Genomic DNA, 19,057 nt, shown 5'->3' with positions numbered 1-19,057 from the left:
ACTGGAGGAATTAAAAAAAATCTATAATAATATTTCACCTTTATTTAACCAGGTAGGCCAGTTGAGAACAAGTTCTCATTTACAACTGCGACCTGGCCAAGACAAAGCAAAGCAGTGCGACAAAAAACAACAACACAGAGTTACACATGGGATAAATGAAAGTACAGTCAACAACACAATAGAAAAATCTATATACAGTGTGTTCAAATGGAGTAAGGAGGTAAGGCAATAAATAGGCCAATAGTAGCGAAGTAATTACAATTTAGCAAATTAACACTGGAGTGACAGATGTGCAGATGATGATGTGCAAGTAGAAATACTGGTGTGCAAAAGAGCAAAAAAAGTAAATAAAAACAATATGGGGATGAGGTAGGTAGTTGGATGGGCTATTTACAGATGGGCTGTGTACAGCTGCAGCGATCGGTAAGCTGCTCAGAGAGCTGATGCTTAAAGTTAGTGAGGGAGATATAAGTCTCCAAATTCAGCGATTTTTGCAATTCGTTCCAGTCATTGGCAACAGAGAACTGGAAGGAAAGGCGGCCAAACGAGGTGTTGGCTTTGGGGATGACCAGAGAGATATACATGCTGGAGCGCGTGCTACGGGTGGGTGTTGTTATGGTGACCAGTGAGCTGAGACAAGGCGGCGCTTTACCTAGCAAAGACTTATAGATGACCTGGAGCCAGTGGGTCTGGCGACAAATATGTAGCGAGGGCCAGCCGACGAGAGCATACAGATCGCAGTGGTGGGTGGTATATGGGGCTTTGGTGACAAAACGGATGGCACTGTGATAGACTGCATCCAGTTTGCTGAGTACAGTGTTGGAGGCTATTTTGTAAATGACATCGCTGAAGTCGAGGATCGGTAGGATAGTCAGTTTTACTAGGGTATGTTTGGCAGCGTGAGTGAAGGAGGCTTTGTTGCGAAATAGGAAGCCGATCGGATTGGGTTGGAGATGCTTATATGAGTCTGGAAGGAGAGTTTACAGTCTAGCCAGACACCTAGGTATTTGTAGTTGTCCACATATTCTAAGTCAGAACCGTCCAGAGTAGTGATGCTAGTCGGGCGGGCAGGTGCGAGCAGCGATTGGTTGAAGAGCATGCATTTAGTTTTACTTGCATTTAAGAGCAGTTGGAGGCCACGGAAGGAGAGTTGTATGGCATTGAGGCTTGTCTGGAGGTTTATTAACACAGTGTCCAAATAAGGGCCAGAAGTATACAGAATGGTGTCGTCTGCGTAGAGGTGGATCAAGGATCAAGGAATCACCCCATTGATATATACAGAGAAAAGAGTCGGCCCGAGAATTGAACCCTGTGGTACCCCCATAGAGACTGCCAGATGTCTGGACAACAGGCCCTCCAATTTGACACACTGAACTCTATTTGGGAAGTAGTTGGTGAACCAGGCGAGGCAGTCATTTGAGAAACCAAGGCTGCTGAGTCTGCCAATAAGAATACGGTGATTGAGTCGAAAGCCTTGGCCAGGTCGATGAAGACGGCTGCACAGTACTGTCTTTTATCGATGACGGTTATGATATCGTTTAGGACCTTGAGCGTGGCTGAGGTGCACCCGTGACCAGCTCGGAAACCGGATTGCACAGCGGAGAAGGTACGGTGGGATTCGAAATGGTCAGGGATCTTGTCACGACTTCCGCTGAAGTTGGTGCCTCTCCTTGTTCTGGCAGCGTTCGGCGGTCGACGTCACCGGCTTTCTAGCCGCCACCGATCTACGTTTCATTGTCCATTTGTTTTGTCTTTATTGTGCACACCAGGTTTCCATTACATTATGTAACGGCGTTGGTAGTCGTGATTAGGAATGAGGCGCAGGAAGCAACGAGCACAGGGAGTGTTGTTCTATTAATAACACTTTGAGAAAGAAAATCAAAGTTCCCAAACACAGGGGAATAAATAAAGTGTGACAATGCCAAGCCGAACATGACAGTTGGAAACAACAATTAGCGGGCCAGCTAACCTAAATAGCCCTTCTAATGGCTAATTTACCACAGGTGTGTAAAATAAAAAAAGGGAAAAGCAAAGGGAATCGGTGGCAGCTAATAGACCGGTGACGACGACCGCCGAGCGCCACCCGAGCAGGAGGGGGCGCCACCGTCGGTGGGAATCGTGACACATTATTATTTATTGCCTATTTAACCCTCTGGTTCCCACATGGTTTTGTGCGTGTTTGTTCATTGTTAAGTGTTCGCTATTTCTGTGAGCTGGAGTATTTTCCCTGCGTGGAATTACTTTTGTTGGTTTATTTGAGTAAAGTACGTTTTTATTCAGTTCTTTGTCCTGCGCCTGACTCCGTCCTACCCGCTGCACATTGACACTTGACAGAAACACGCACCAAAATATGGAGTCAGCAGGTGCATCCAGTCCTCCGTTACCGGTGGAGGAGCGCGTCCAGCAGCACGCGACGATGCTCCAAAATCTTGGCCCAGCCATGGATTGCGTGCTGCACAGCATGGAGCAATGGGAGAGAGGGGGTTTTCCCACACCCCCATCCACTTCACCCCAACCCACACCACTGTCCACCCCTCCGTCACCTGGACCCAGTGGGATTCGGCTCTAGCTCCTGAGGGCATATGATGGGACGGCTGCCGGGTGCCAGGGGTTCCTACTCCAGTTGGAGCTCTACCTGGTGACTGTCCACCCGGCTCCCTTGGGACACGAGAGCGTGTCGGCCCTCATCTCGTGTTTGTCGGGGAGAGCACTTGAGTGGGCCAACGCCGTATGGGGGAGAGAAGGCGCAGCGTTGGTCCACTATGAGGATTTCACCCGCCGCTTCCGGGCGGTCTTCGATCATCCACCTGAGGGGAGAGCGGCGAGGGAACGTTTGTTCCATCTTAGACAGGGGATGAGGAGCGCACAGGACTTTGCACTGGACTTCAGGACCCTGCCGGCCAGCGCGGGATGGAATGAAAGGGCCCTGATCGACCATTACCGGTGCAGTCTACATGAGGACGTTCGTCGGGAGCTGGCATGCAGGGACACCACCCTTACCCTCGACCAGCTGGTGGATTTATCCATCCGGCTGGATAACCTGTTGGCCACCCGCGGACGTCCAGATCGGGGCCCGTCCATTCCATCCCCCAGCACCTCCGACCCTACACCTAGGGAGGTCGTTTCCTGCACCACATGTGGCCGCAGAGGGCACACTGCTGGTCGGTGCTGGGGAGGTTCCCCAGGGAGTCGAGGCAGCAAGCAGGGCACTGGTGGATCATCCCAGGTGAGTAGGCACCCGACTCACCCAGGGCTCCCTGTTGCGCACATGTGTGTGTGTGTAGAATTTCATGAGTTTTCCCCGCATAAGGCGCTAGTAGATTCAGGTGCAGCTGGGAACTTTATTGACTGTTCATTTGCACTTAGATTAGGGATCCCTATTGTTCCTGTTGATGTGCCATTCCCTGTACATGCCTTAGATAGTCGTCCTTTAGGGTCGGGGCTGATTAGGGAGGCCACAGCTCCACTATGTATGATAACGCAGGAGGGTCATGAGGAGAGAATTAGTCTCTTCCTGATTGATTCCCCTGCGTTTCCCGTGGTGTTGGGCCTTCCCTGGTTGGCCAATCATGACCCCACTATTTCGTGGCAACAGAGGGCTCTCAAGGGATGGTCACGTCAGCGCTCAGGGAGGTGTGTAGGTGTTTCCATAGGTGCAACTATGGTGGAGAGTCCAAACCAGGTCTCCACCGTGCACATCCCCCCTGAATATGCCGATTTGGCTCTCGCCTTCTGTAAGAAGAAGGCGACTCAACTATCACCCCATCGACGGGGGGATTGTGCGATAAATTTCCTGGTAGACGCAGCACTTCCCAGGAGTCACGTGTATCCTCTGTCACAGGAGGAGACGGCGGCTATGGAAACATATGTCTCCGAATCTCTGGGGCAGGGATACATTCGGCCTTCCAGTTCACCTGCCTCCTCGAGTTTCTTTTTTGTGAAGAAGAAGGATGGAGGTTTATGCCCGTGTATTGACTATCAAGGTATAAATCAGATCACTGTGAAGTACAGTTACCCGCTGCCTCTCATAGCCAGTGTGACAAAGTCAATGCACGGGGCGCGCTTCTTCACAAAATTGGATCTCAGGAGCACTTACAACCTGGTGCGTATCCGGGAGGGGGATGAGTGGAAGACGGCATTTAGTACCACCTCTGGGCACTATGAGTACCTCGGGCACTATGAGTACGGGTTGATGAATGCTCCATCAGTCTTCCAATCCTTTGTAGACGAGATTTTCAGGGACCTGTACGGGCAGGGTGTAGTGGTGTATATAGATGACATTCTGATATACTCCGCTACACGCGCCGAGCATGTGTCTCTGGTGCGCAGGGTGCTTGGTCGACTGTTGAAGCATGACCTGTACGTCAAGTCTGTTCTTCCAACAGTCCGTCTCCTTCCTAGGGTACCGCCTTTCCGCGTCAGGGGTGGAGATGGAAAATGACCGCATTTCAGCCGTGCGTAATTGGCCGACTCCAACCACGGTAAAGGAGGTGCAGCGGTTCTTAGGGTTTGCCAACTACTACCGGAGGTTTATCCGGGGCTTTGGTCAAGTAGCGGCTCCCATTACCTCATTGCTGAAGGGGGGACCGGTGCGACTGCAGTGGTCAGCTGGGGCGGACAGGGCTTTTGGTCACTTGAAGGCTCTGTTTACCTCGGCTCCCGTGCTGGCTCATCCTGATCCCTGCTTGGCATTTATAGTGGAGGTGGACGCGTCCGAGGCTGGGATAGGAGCTGTGCTGTCTCAGTGCTCGGGTACACAAACAAAGCTCCGCCCCTGTGCTTTCTTTTCGAAGAAGCTCAGCCCGGCGGAGCGAAACTATGATGTGGGGGACAGGGAGTTGTTGGCTGTCGTCAAGGCTTTGAAGGCATGGAGGCATTGGCTTAAAGGGGGCTAAACACCCTTTTCTCATTTGGACTGACCACCGCAATCTGGAGTACATCCGGGCGACGAGGAGGCTGAACCCTCGCCAGGCAAGGTGGGCCATGTTTTTCACCCGTTTTGTTTTCACCCTATCCTACAGACCAGGTTCCCAGAACGCTAAGGCAGACACACTTTCCCGGATGTATGTCACAGAGGAGCGGTCCACGGATCCCACTCCCATTCTTCCGGCTTCTTGCCTGGTGGCACCGGTGGTATGGGAGGTGGACGTGCACATCGAGCGGGCGTTACGTACAGAGCCCACTCCCACCCAGTGTCCAGTTGGGCGTCTGTACGTTCCGTCTGATGTCCACGATCGTTTAATCTGTTGGGCCCACACGTCACCCTCCTCTGGTCATCCTGGCATCGGTCGGACAGTGCACTGTCTTAGTGGGAAGTACTGGTGGCCCACTTTAGCTAAGGACGTAAGGGTTTATGTTTCCTCCTGCTTGATGTGTGCCCAGTGCAAGGCACCTAGACACCTGCCCAGAGGGAAATTACAACCTCTACCCGTTCCACAACGGCCGTGGTCACACCTATTGGTGGATTTCGTGACGGATCTTCCTCCGTCACAGGGAAACACCATGATCCTGGTCGTTGTGGATCGGTTTTCTAAGTCCTGCCATCTGCTTCCTTTGCCCAGTCTCCCTACGGCTCTACAGACTGCGGAGGCCCTGTTCACCCACGTCTTCCGGCACTACGGGGTGCCTGAAGATATAGTTTCTGATCGGGGTCCCCAGTTCACTTCTAGGGTCTGGAGGGCGTTTATGGAACATCTGGGGGTCTCGGTCAGCCTCACATCAGGTTTTCACCTCGAGAGTAACAGGCAGGTGGAGAGAGTTAACCAGGATATGGGTAGGTTTCTGCGGTCCTTTTGCCAGGACCGGCCGGGGGAGTGGGCAATGTTCATCCCCTGGGCAGAGATGTACCAAAACTCCTTCCGCCACTCCTCCACTAACCTATCAACTTCTCAGTGTGTACTAGGTTATCAGCCGGTCCTGGAACAGTGGCATCAGAGCCAGATCGATGCACCTGCGGTGGATGAATTGTTTCGGCGCTCAGAGGAGACATGGGACGCTGCTCATGTGCACCTGCAACGGGCCATCAGGCAGCAGAAGGCGAGCACCGACCGCCACCGCAGTGAGGCCCCGGTCTGGCTCTCAACCCAAAACCTGCCACTTCGCCTGCCCTGCCGGAAGCTGGGTCCGCGGTTTGTGGGGCCATTTAAAGTCCTGAGGAGACTGAACGAGGTTTGTTATAGGTTACAGCTCCCCCCTGATTACCGTATTAACCCCTCATTCCATGTGTCTCTCCTCAGGCCGGTGGTGGCTGGTCCGCTCCAGGAGTCTGAGGTGCAGGAGGTTCCTCCGCTCCCTCTGGACATCGAGGTGGCCCCGGCGTATACTGTTCGAGCTATCATGGACTCAAGGCGTCGGGCGAGGGACCTTCAGTACCTTGTGGAGTGGGAGGGGTACGGTCTGGAGGAGAGATGCTGGGTGCCAGTGGAGGACATCCTTGACCCTTCCTTACTGCAGGAATTTCACCGTCTCCACCTGGATCGTCCTGCGCCTCGTCCTCCGGGTCGTCCCCGAGGCCGGTGTCGGCGCGCTGCTGGAGCCATGCGTCAAAGGGGGGGTACTGTCACGACTTCCGCCGAAGTTGGTGCCTCTCCGTGTTCGGGCGGCGTTCGGCGGTCGACGTCACCGGCTTTCTAGTCGCCGCTGATCTACATTTCATTGTCCATTTGTTTTGTCTTTATTGTACACACCTGCTTTCCATTACATTATTATTTATTCCCTATTTAACCCTCTGGTTCCCACATGGTTTTTTGCGTGTTTGTTCGTTGTTAAGTGTTCGCTATTTCTGTGAGCTGGAGTATTTTCCCTGCGTGGAATTCCTTTTGTTGGTTTATTAGAGTAAAGTACGTTTTTAACTCAGTTCTGTGTCCTGCACCTGACTCCGTCCTACCCGCTGCACAATGACACTTGACAGATCTGTTTGTTAACGTGGCTTTCGAAGACTTTAGAAAGGCAGGGCAGGATGAACTTCCTGTTTCCGGTCACAACTTGCAGACTTGTTTACGCTGCTGTGCGTTTTGTTGCCGATCTTACTTTGCTACCTGACGGTTTTTTACTTTTTCATTACCGTATATTTTTACTTTTTCCCTCACTCAACTTTTTTCATTCAACTTTTTCACCCCGGAGGTTTTATCTGGACATGGTTCGTCAGGACTTCAAACAGCCGAAGCTAAGTAACATTAACATGATGCCTTCTAATTGCCGTCGTTGTACTTATAATATACAGGAGAACGATCGCCTTACGGCAAGGATAGCTGTGCTGCAAGCCCAGCTTCAGACGCGATCGTTAGGCAAGGGTAATTTCAGTGTAGGAAAGGATGAAACAGCGTCTGTGCCACCAGTAAGTACAGATAGTAACGTTAGTATAAACCCCCTTGCACGGTCCCCGCAGCCGGACATCTTTCTCATGGCTTCTGGAGGGAAACGCTGTAGGAATGCTCAACCGGTGTCGCTTATACAGCCGACAGAAACTTTCAACCGGTTCTCCCCATTAAGCGAGTCGGAGTCGGAGGCCGAGACTTCTCTGGTCTCTACTCCTCCCGTTGTGGGGTCTGAGACGCCGACGGCTCCCACCATTAGCTCTGACAAATTGAAAACCCTAGTCATTGGCGACTCCATTACCCGCAGTATTAGACTTAAAACTAATCATCCAGCGATCATACACTGTTTACCAGGGGGCAGGGCTACCGACGTTAAGGCTAATCTAAAGACGGTGCTGGCTAAAGCTAAAACTGGCGAGTGTAGAGAGTATAGAGATATTGTTATCCACGTCGGCACCAACGATGTTAGGATGAAACAGTCAGAGGTCACCAAGCGCAACATAGCTTCAGCGTGTAAATCAGCTAGAAAGATGTGTCGGCATCAATTAATTGTCTCTGGCCCCCTCCCAGTTAGGGGGAGTGATGAGCTCTACAGCAGAGTTTCACAACTCAATCGCTGGTTGAAAACTGTTTTCTGCCCCTCCCAAAAGATAGAATTTGTAGATAATTGGCCCTCTTTCTGGGACTCACCCACAAACAGGACCAAGCCTGGCCTGTTGAGGAGTGACGGACTCCATCCTAGCTGGAGGGGTGCTCTCATCTTATCTACAAACATAGACAGGGCTCTAACTCCTCTAGCTCCACAATGAAATAGGGTGCAGGCCAGGCAGCAGGCTGTTAGCCAGCCTGCCAGCCTAGTGGAGTCTGCCACTAGCACAGTCAGCGTAGTCAGCTCAGCTTTCCCCATTGAGACCGTGTCTGTGCCTCGATCTAGGTTGGGCAAAATTAAAAATGGCGGTGTTCGCTTTAGCAATCTCACTAGTATAAAGACCTCCTCCATTCCTGCCATTATTGAAAGAGATTGTGATACCTCACAGCTCAAAATTGGGTTACTTAATGTTAGATCCCTCACTTCCAAGGCAGTTATAGTCAATGAACTAATCACTGATAATAATCTTGATGTGATTGGCCTGACTGAAACATGGCTTAAGCCTGATGAATTTACTGTGTTAAATGAGGCCTCACCCCCTGGTTACACTAGTGACCATACCCCCCGTGCATCCGGCAAAGGCGGAGGTGTTGCTAACATTTACGATAGCAAATTTCAATTTCCAAAAAAAAAAACTATGACGTTTTCGTCTTTTGAGCTTCTAGTCATGAAATCTATGCAGCCTACTCACTCACTTTTTATAGCTACTGTTTACAGGCCTCCTGGGCCATATGCAGTGTTCCTCACTGAGTTCCCTGAATTCCTATCGGATCTTGTAGTCATAGCAGATAATATTCTAATTTTTGGTGACTTTAACATTCACATGGAAAAGTCGACAGACCCACTCCAAAAGGCTTTCGGAGCCATCATCGACTCAGTGGGTTTTGTCCAACATGTCTCTGGACCTACTCACTGCCACAGTCATACTCTGGACCTAGTTTTGTCCCATGGAATAAATGTTGTGGATCTTAATGTTTTTCCTCATAATCCTGGACTATCGGACCACCATTTTATTACGTTTGCAATTGCAACAAATAATCTGCTCAGACCCCAACCAAGGAGCATTAAAAGTCGTGCTATAAATTCTCAGACAACCCAAAGATTCCTTGATGCCCTTCCAGACTCCTTCCGCCTACCCAAGGACGTCAGAGGACAAAAATCAGTTAACCACCTAACCGAGGAACTCAATTTAACCTTGCGCAATACCCTAGATGCAGTTGCACCCCTAAAAACTAAAAACATCTGTCATAAGAAACTAGCTTCCTGGTATACAGAAAATACACGAGCACTGAAGCAAGCTTCCAGAAAATTGGAACGGAAATGGCGCCACACCAAACTGGAAGTCTTCCGACTAGCTTGGAAAGACAGTACCGTGCTGCTCGATCATCCTATTTTTCCAACTTAATTGAGGAAAATAAGAACAATCCGAAATTTCTTTTTGATACTGTCGCAAAGCTAACTAAAAAGCAGCCTTCGCAAATGGAGGATGGCTTTCACTTCAGCAGTAATAAATTTATGAACTTCTTTGAGGAAAATATCATGATGATTAGAAAGCAAATTACAGACTCCTCTTTAAATCTGGGTATTCCTCCAAAGCTCCATTGTCCTGAGTCTACACAACTCTGCCAGGACCTAGGATCAAGGGAGATACTAAAGTGTTTTTGTACTATATCTCTTGACACAATGATGAAAATAATCATGGCCTCCAAACCCTCAAGCTGCATACTGGACCCTATTCCAACTAAACTACTGAAAGAGCTGCTTCCTGTGCTTGGCCCTCCTATGTTGAACATAATAAACGTCTCTCTATCCACCGGATGTGTACCAAGCTCACTAAAAGTGGCAGTAATAAAGCCTCTCTTGAAAAAGCCGAATCTTGATCCAGAAATTATAAAAAACTATCGGCCTATATCGAATCTTCCATTCCTCTCAAAAATTTTTGAAAAAGCTGTTGCACAGCAACTCACTGCCTTCCTGAAGACAAACAATATATACGAAACGCTTCAGTCTGGTTTTAGACCCCATCATAGCACTGAGACTGCACTTGTGAAGGTGGTAAATGACCTTTTAATGACGTCAGACCGAGGCTCTGCATCTGTCCTCGTGCTCCTAGATCTTAGTGCCGCTTTTGATACCATCGATCACCACATTCTTTTGGAGAGATTGGAAACCCAAATTGGTCTACATGGACAAGTTCTGGCCTGGTTTAGATCTTATCTGTCGGAAAGATATCAGTTTGTCTCTGTGAATGGTTTGTCCTCTGACAAATCAATTGTAAATTTCAGTGTTCCTCAAGGTTCCGTTTTAGGACCACTATTGTTTTCACTATATATTTTACCTCTTGGGGATGTCATTCGAAAACATAATGTTAAATTTCACTGCTATGCGGACGACACACAGCTGTACATTTCAATGAAACATGGTGAAGCCCCAAAATTGCCCTCGCTAGAAGCCTGTGTTTCAGACATAAAGAAGTGGATGGCTGCAAACTTTCTACTTTTAAACTCAGACAAAACAGAGATGCTTGTTCTAGGTCCCAAGAAACAAAGAGATCTTCTGTTGAATCTGACAATTAATCTGGATGGTTGTACAGTCGTCTCAAATAAAACTGTGAAAGACCTCGGCGTTACTCTGGACCCTGATCTCTCTTTTGAAGAACATATCAAGACTGTTTCAAGGACAGCTTTTTTCCATCTACATAACATTGCAAAAGTCAGAAATTTTCTGTCAAAAAATGATGCAGAAAAATTAATCCATGCTTTTGTTACTTCTAGGCTGGACTACTGCAATGCTCTACTTTCCGGCTACCCGGATAAAGCACTAAATAAACTTCAGTTAGTGCTAAATACGGCTGCTAGAATCCTGACTAGAACCAAAAAATGTGATCATATTACTCCAGTGCTAGCCTCCCTACACTGGCTTCCTGTTAAGGCAAGGGCTGATTTCAAGGTTTTACTGCTAACCTACAAAGCATTACATGGGCTTGCTCCTACCTATCTTTCCGATTTGGTCCTGCCGTACATACCTACACGTACGCTACGGTCACAAGACGCAGGCCTCCTAATTGTCCCTAGAATTTCTAAGCAAACGGCTGGAGGTAGGGCTTTCTCCTATAGAGCTCAATTTTTATGGAATGGTCTGCCTACCAATGTGAGAGACGCAGACTCAGTCTCAACCTTTAAGTCTTTACTGAAGACTTATCTCTTCAGTAGGTCCTATGATTAAGTATAGTCTGGCCCAGGAGTGTGAAGGTGAACGGAAAGGCTGGAGCAACGAACCGCCCTTGCTGTCTCTGCCTTGCCGGTTCCCCTCTTTCCACTGGGATTCTCTGCCTCTAACCCTTTTACAGGGGCTGAGTCACTGGCTTACTGGTGTTCTTCCATGCCGTCCATGGGAGGGGTGCGTCACTTGAGTCACTGACGTGGTCCTCCTGTCTGGGTTGGCGCCCCCCTTGGGTTGTGCCATGGCGGAGATCGTTGTGGGCTATACTCGGCCTTGTCTTAGGATGGTAAGTTGGTGGTTGGAGACATCCCTCTAGTGGTGTGGGGGCTGTGCTTTGGCAAAGTGGGTGGGGTTATATCCTGCCTGTTTGGCCCTGTCCGGGGGTATCATCGGATGGGGCCACAGTGTCTTCTGATCCCTCCTGTCTCAGACTCCAGTATTTATGCTGCAGTAGTTTATGTGTCGGGGGGCTAGGGTCAGTCTGTTACATCTGGAGTATTTCTCTTGTCTTATCCGGTGTCCTGTGTGAATTTAAATATGCTCTCTCTAATTCTCTCTTTCTCTCTTTCTGTCTTTCTCTCGGAGGACCTGAGCCCTAGGACCATGCCTCAGGACTACCTGGTATGATGACTCCTTGCTGTCCCCAGTCCACCTGGCCGTGCTGCTGCTCCAGTTTCAACTGTTCTGCCTGCGGCTATGGAACCCTGACCTGTTCACCGGACGTGCTTGTTGCACCCTCGACAACTACTATGATTATTATTATTTGACCATGCTGGTCATTTATGAACATTTTAACATTTTAACATCTTGACCATGTTCTGTTATAATATCCACCCTGCACAGCCAGAAGAGGACTGGCCACCCCTCATAGCCTGGTTCCTCTCTAGGTTTCTTCCTAGGTTTTTGGCCTTTCTAGGGAGTTTTTCCTAGGGAGTTTTTCCTAGCCACCGTGCTTCTTTCACATGCTTTGCTTGCTGTTTGGGGTTTTAGGCTGGGTTTCTGTACAGCACTTTGAGATATCAGCTGATGTACGAAGGGTTATATAAAAATAAATTTGATTTGAAAATTTGATATAGGTCTGTAACAGTTTGGGTCTAGAGTGTCACCCCCTTTGAAGAAGTGGATGACCGCGGCAGCTTTCCAATCTTTGGGAATCTTGGATGATACGAATACTATTTCTTCAACGTGTCGGATGGGAAGCTATTACTTCAGACGCCTGACAAGGCCCTCATCCCCGTAATTCGCAGGAGAAAGAGACAGAGCTATCGTGGACGAAGAGAGGGAAATCTACCTTTACCATCAGTCCTATTAGCCAATGTACAATCAATCGATAATCAAATACACACACTATGATCACGTATATCCTACCAACGGGACATTAAAAACTGTTATATTTTATGTTTCACCGAGTCGTGGCTGAACGACGACATTAATAACATACAGTTGGCGGATTTTATGCTTTTCGGCAAGATAGAACAGCTGCCTCTGGTAAGACAAGGGGTGTCGGTCTATGTATATTTGTAAACAACAGCTGGTGCAGAAAATCTAAGGAAATCTTGAGGTTTTGCTCACCTGCGCTAGAGAATCTCATGATAAGCTGTAGACCACACTATTTACCAAGAGAATTTTAATCTGTATTTTTCGTAGCTGTCTACATACCACCACAAACCGATGCAGGCATTAAGACCGCACTAAATGAGTTGTATACGGCAACAAGTAAACAGGAAAACGCACACCCAGAGGTGGCGCTTCTAGTGGCCGTGGACTTTAATGCAGGAAAACTCAAATCCTAATTTCTACCAGCATGTTAAATGTGGGAAAAAACTATAGGGCACCTTTACTCCACACACAGAGACATGTACAAAGCTCTCCCTCGACCTCCATTTGGCAAATCTGACCATAATTCTATCCTTCTGATTCCTACTTTCAAACAAAAACTAAAGCAGGAAGCACCAGTGACTAGATCAATAAAAAAGTGGTTAGATGAAGCAGATGCTAAGCTATAGGACTGTTTTGCTAGAACAGACTGGAATATGTTCCGGGATTTTTCCGATGGCATTGAGGAGTACACCACATCAGTCACTGTCTTCATCAATAAGTGCATTGATGATGTCTTCTCCACAGTGTCCATATGTACATACCCCAACCAGAAGCCATGGATTACAGGCAACACCCGCACTGAGCTAAAGGTAGAGCTGCCACTTTCAAGGAGCGGAACTCTAACCCGGAAGCTTCTAAGAAATCCTGCTATGCTCTCCGACGAACCATCAAATCAGGTAAAGCGTCAATACAGGACTAAGGTTGAATGTTACTACACCGGCTCCGACACTCGTCGGATGTGGCAGAGATTGCAAACCATTACAGACTACAAAGGGAAGCACAGCCGCGAGCTGCCCAGTGACACAAGCCTACCAGATGAGCTAAATTACTTCTATGCTCGCTTCGAGGTAAGTAACACCGAAGTATGCATAAGAACATCAGCTGTTCCGGACGACTGTGTGATCACGCTCTCCGTAGCCGATGTCAGTAAGATCTTTAAACAGGTCAACATTCACATGGCCGCAGGGCCAGACGGATTACCAGGACGTGTACTCAGAGCATGCGCTGACCAACTGGCAAGTGTCTTCACTGACATTTTCAACCTCTCCCTGTCCGAGTCTGTAAGACCAACATGTTTCAAGCAGACCACCATAGTCCCTGTGCCCAGAACACTAAGGTAACTTGCCTAAATGACTACCGACCCGTAGCACTCACTTCTGTAGCCATGAAGTGCTTTGAAAGGCTGGTTATGGCTCACATCAACACCATTATCTCAGAAACCCTAGACCCACTCCAGTTTGCATACCTCCCCAACAGATCCACAGATGATGCAATCTCTTTTGTATTCCACACAGCCCTTTCACACCTGGACGAAAGGAACACCTATGCGTGAATACTATTCATTGACTACAGCTCAGCGTTCAACACCATAGTGCCCTCAAAGCTCATCACTAAGCTAAGGACCCTGGGATTAAACACTTTCCTCTGCAACTGGGTCCTGTACTTCCTGACGGGCCTCACCCAGGTGGTAAGGGTAGGTAACAACACATCCGCCACGCTGATCCTCAACACAGGGGCCCCTCAGGGGTGCGTCTTCAGCGCCAAGTCTAGGTCCAAGAGGCTTCTAAACAGCTTCTTCCCCCAAGCCCTAAGACTCCTGAACACCTAGTCAAATGGCTACCCAGACTATTTGCATTGCCCCCCCCCTTTTACACTGCTGCTACTCTCTGTTGTTATCATCTATGCATAGTCACTTTAATAACTCTACCTACATGTACATATTACCCCAACTAACCGGTGCCCCCCGCACATTGACTCTGTACTGGTACACACCTGTATATAGTCTTGCTATTGTTATTTTACTGTTGCTCTTTAATTACTCGTTACTTTTATTTCTTATTCTTATCCATATTTTTTTTAAACTGCATTGTTGGTTTGGGGCTCGTAAGCAAGCAATTCACTGTAAGGTATTCTGGTACACTGTTGTATTCGGCGCATGTGACTAATACAATTTGATTTGGAATTGGTTACGGGATCGTTACGGGAAATCTACCCCATTTGAAGAATCTACCCCTATTGAAGAATGTTTCTTTTTTATATATTATTTTTTACAGTTGGATATGGTCATGCTGCAATGGACAGTAAACATTAAAACAAATAACTTCATAGCTTGAAATGGATATAAATCATCACTACGACACTCATGTACTATATAGGTCTACATTTCACAAAAAATCCATGAAGATGTCAGTGGATCCCTCTCAGTGGATAGGACCGGGATGCCTGCATTCTGTAAAGTTGATCGTATCACAAGAATACACTTAATATGTTGTGAAATCTTTTGGAGAAATCTGTTGTGAATGTATTATAATGTTTTAAAAATGTATAACTGATTTAATTTTGCTGGATCCCAGGATGGGGATCCTTATTAATAAATACATATAGAAGTATTCTAGATTTCACATTTGCCACAAGGTTCATATGGTGTGGTCTATTTTTAAAAATATATTTAACCTTTATTTTGACAGGGAGTCATGCTGAGACCAAGGCCTCTTTCACAGATGAGCCCTGTATACACATCAATACACATCAATACACATCAACACACTCTGCACACATAAATATACACATCAATATTCACATCAATATTCACAACAATACTCGAAAAGCAAAGCACAACTATAGAAACCAAACACATCGTTCTGTAAAATGCTAGGCATGTGCATTAGATGTGTTTCTTTGAAGCAGTTTGGAGGTGGTGAGAAGATAATCTGGCTCTTTTCTGCAGATCAATATGAATGGAGTAGGCTACGATGGAAACATTTTCAAGGCATTCTCTATGCGGGATATATGCGACTTTTTTCTGCAGATCAATATGAATGGAGTAGGCTACATATATACTTTGTGTGGATTTGCCTGTAGTCTTATTGAGATAATACAATAATCTACTGTATAAAAAATACCATCACTGAAACAGGGATATGCAATAAAGGCTACTGGTGTAGGTGGTCAGTTCATGCAATGAATCTGTTTGCGGCTGCAAAGGTTTGCGGCTGCATAGGCATTTAGGTATAGGCATTTATAACAGCAGGGAGATGTTAGAGGGAGGTGCTTTTTGACGATGCTCTCGTTTATCCAATGGAAAAATGCAGAATTTTCTTTACTGGGCAGATTTACCATGACTTTCCCAATAGCGATAAAGGAGACGAAGTCGTTCGACCAAGACTTGTGTATATATCGAGCTGTACGTATTCAGTTGCATAGAATCTTACATCGACTCCCTTGCAGTCATATTGTAAGACGCGTTATCGAGGAGCCGAACAAAAATAAATATGGTAAGATTGTTTTTATTGTATTTACATTTATTTACTGAATAATTTGAAAATGTATATTTGAAAAATGTGACATTTATATCCAACTCTTTAATAAGACCCTGATTTAGAACAGTTTAAGCCTAAACATATATTATTGTTATTATATATATTTGTTAAGTGTTTAATTTGATTCTGTAGGAAATTTTAATTATAGCATTATTATTAAATAGATATCCAAGGCAGACTTCTGTTCTGCTCAAATTATGTCTGCGCCTGATATAACAAGAAATACCAGATTCGAGCGGATGTTAGAATAATGGCGTAATGTCCCAGACAAAACGGGGGTTAGGAAGGTTGTGATGTGAACGGAATTTCGTAGAATGTGCCAACCACTAGGGGTGCCAACAATATAATTAAATGGGCTAGAACAATCTCTATCTCTATTTCTACGGTGCCAACCGGTTCCGTTTTGTCCCGGTGTTTTTGTAAATAAAATAGCACGATCTTCGATATGTTCACTGCTTCCTTTCTCATCCCCGACTGCAGTGGGATAATTTAGCTTAATAGATCGAAATGGAGGATGTACAGTGTTCTCATTTCATCAAATGGCTTACGCCCAAAGAAACATTATCCTCGTTTGCTGAAATGCACTGTCAGCATGCATCATAGCCATCAAAAATGTATGTTGCCGGTGATGGATGAACAAGATACCCACCAGGAGAGAAATCTGGAGAATGTAGCATATTATTATTATTTGAGCGATTCTGATACTGCGAAGGCTGTTAGAACGTAACTACCATATAAAGTCTATACTGATATATGAATGCCTAGCACAGAGCAATTCCTAAGGCGTTGCCTTTCTTTCAAAACAAACCTACATGAAAACATACTTAACTCTCTTACAACTTCTTTTCAGAACATTACACCTCTGGGTGATTTATTTTCAAGATGTTCTGAATGTATAGAAAAGTTGTCCAGACTAAATAGGCCTATGTTTTCTCCACAGCGTGAGTGTATCTCAGTTCATGTGGGTCAGGCTGGAGCCCAGATGGGCAATGCCTGCTGGGAGCTCTACTGCCTGGAGCATGGGATCCAGCCGGATGGACAGATGCCCAGTGACAAGACCATTGGAGGAGGAGACGACTCCTTCAACACCTTCTTCAGTGAGACTGGGGCTGGAAAGCATGTTCCCAGGGCTGTTTTTGTGGACCTGGAGCCCACAGTCATCGGTAAGATTTCTGTTTCTCATCGAATATGAATTGAGTCGAAGTGGTGTGGTAGAAAGGATTTATTGCTTTCTTGCCATTGAGCCCCTTATTAATCTGCTGCTCATGCGCTCTCCTCAGATGAAAAAGGTTCCATGTAGAACCCTCGCCCATAGAGAAGAACACTTTTAGAACACTCCTTTCTCTGAGTGTTCTGCTTCACATGAGCTGCTGTTTTTCTCTCTTCAGATGAGGTGCGCACTGGGACCTACTGCCAGTTATTCCATCCTGAACAGCTCATCACTGGCAAAGAGGATGCTGCCAACAACTACGCTCGTGGACACTACACTATTGGCAAAGAGATAATCGACCTGGTGCTGGACAGGATCCGCAAACTGGTGAGTTTAATGAACAAGTGAATTACAGGATTTTTTTTTATTAACAAAATTATTATATTATGGATCTTGTGTTATCCTTTTTTTGAACGTGTTCCTCTTTCTCCTCAGGCTGACCAGTGCACAGGCCTTCAGGGCTTCCTGGTTTTCCACAGCTTTGGAGGTGGCACCGGCTCTGGTTTCACCTCCCTGCTGATGGAGCGCCTGTCAGTTGACTATGGCAAGAAGTCCAAGCTGGAGTTCTCCATCTACCCAGCTCCCCAGGTGTCCACAGCTGTGGTGGAGCCCTACAACTCCATCTTGACCACCCACACCACCCTAGAGCACTCTGACTGTGCCTTCATGGTGGATAATGAGGCTATCTATGACATCTGCCGTAGGAACCTCGACATTGAGCGTCCTACCTACACCAACCTCAACAGGCTCATTGGGCAGATTGTTTCCTCCATCACTGCTTCCCTTCGATTTGATGGTGCCCTCAATGTTGATCTGACAGAGTTCCAGACCAACTTGGTGCCCTACCCCCGTATCCATTTCCCTCTGGCCACCTATGCACCAGTTATTTCTGCAGAGAAGGCTTACCATGAGCAGCTCTCTGTCTCTGAGATCACCAATGCCTGCTTTGAGCCGGCCAATCAGATGGTGAAGTGTGACCCTCGCCACGGCAAGTACATGGCTTGCTGCCTTCTGTTCCGTGGTGATGTGGTGCCGAAAGATGTCAATGCTGCCATTGCCACCATCAAGACCAAACGTTCCATTCAGTTTGTTGACTGGTGTCCAACTGGTTTCAAGGTTGGCATCAACTACCAGCCTCCCACTGTGGTTCCTGGTGGAGACCTGGCCAAAGTCCAGAGGGCTGTGTGCATGCTGAGCAACACCACTGCTGTGGCAGAGGCCTGGGCTCGGCTTGACCACAAGTTTGACCTGATGTACGCCAAACGTGCCTTTGTGCACTGGTATGTGGGTGAGGGTATGGAGGAGGGAGAGTTCTCTGAAGCCAGAGAGGACATGGCAGCCCTGGAGAAGGATTATGAAGAGGTAGGGGTTGACTCCATTGAGGGTGAGGGAGAGGAGGAAGGAGAAGAGTACTAAAGGGAAAACTAGGTGCTACTTATTCAGGAAGCAGAAGTTGATCTGAACATGATTCCAAAAGCATTTTCAGCTAAATGCAAGTTTATCAACTAATTGAGATTAAAGTTATTGACGGACAAATTTGCATTATGTTGCTTCTCTTTATTATATTCTTACCAATTGCATTTCAGCTACAGTAGATCAAGTAGAGATATGCTAATCAGGCTTTGTTAACACCGCATTAATGTGTTCTTATACCTACATGTATGCAGAACGCTGTAATAACACTTTATTACACTGCAAACAATATTGTGTTAACGTTTTGTTCCAGAATTCTTTAGAAACT

At 47.0% G+C, this 19,057-nt stretch overlaps 1 protein-coding gene across 3 annotated transcripts; it reads left to right on the top strand.

The window, feature by feature from the left end:
• The first annotated feature begins 15,852 nt into the window (after positions 1 to 15,852).
• LOC106572602 (tubulin alpha chain) lies at positions 15,853 to 18,852 on the top strand. Of its 3 annotated transcripts, none has more exons than XM_082962188.1 (4): positions 15,853 to 16,061; positions 17,047 to 17,269; positions 17,495 to 17,643; positions 17,752 to 18,852. In XM_082962188.1, the coding sequence occupies exons 1-4, from the start codon at positions 16,059 to 16,061 to the stop codon at positions 18,730 to 18,732; spliced, it is 1,356 nt and encodes a 451-aa protein (XP_082818314.1). In that variant the 5' UTR covers positions 15,853 to 16,058; the 3' UTR covers positions 18,733 to 18,852. The 3 variants fall into 3 exon arrangements, with proteins under 3 accessions (XP_082818314.1, XP_014002410.1, XP_045552248.1); XM_014146935.3 differs by lacking the exon at positions 15,853 to 16,061 and adding an exon at positions 16,512 to 16,720; XM_045696292.2 differs by lacking the exon at positions 15,853 to 16,061 and adding an exon at positions 16,733 to 16,829.
• Positions 18,853 to 19,057: the final 205 nt, after the last annotated feature.

The sequence above is a fragment of the Salmo salar genome, chromosome 15 (genome assembly GCF_965601325.2).
Source record: "Salmo salar chromosome 15, fSalSal1, whole genome shotgun sequence".
NCBI lineage: Eukaryota > Metazoa > Chordata > Actinopteri > Salmoniformes > Salmonidae > Salmo > Salmo salar.
The sequence above is the reverse complement of the archived record's forward strand: the minus strand, read 5'-3'. Positions and strand labels throughout refer to the sequence as shown.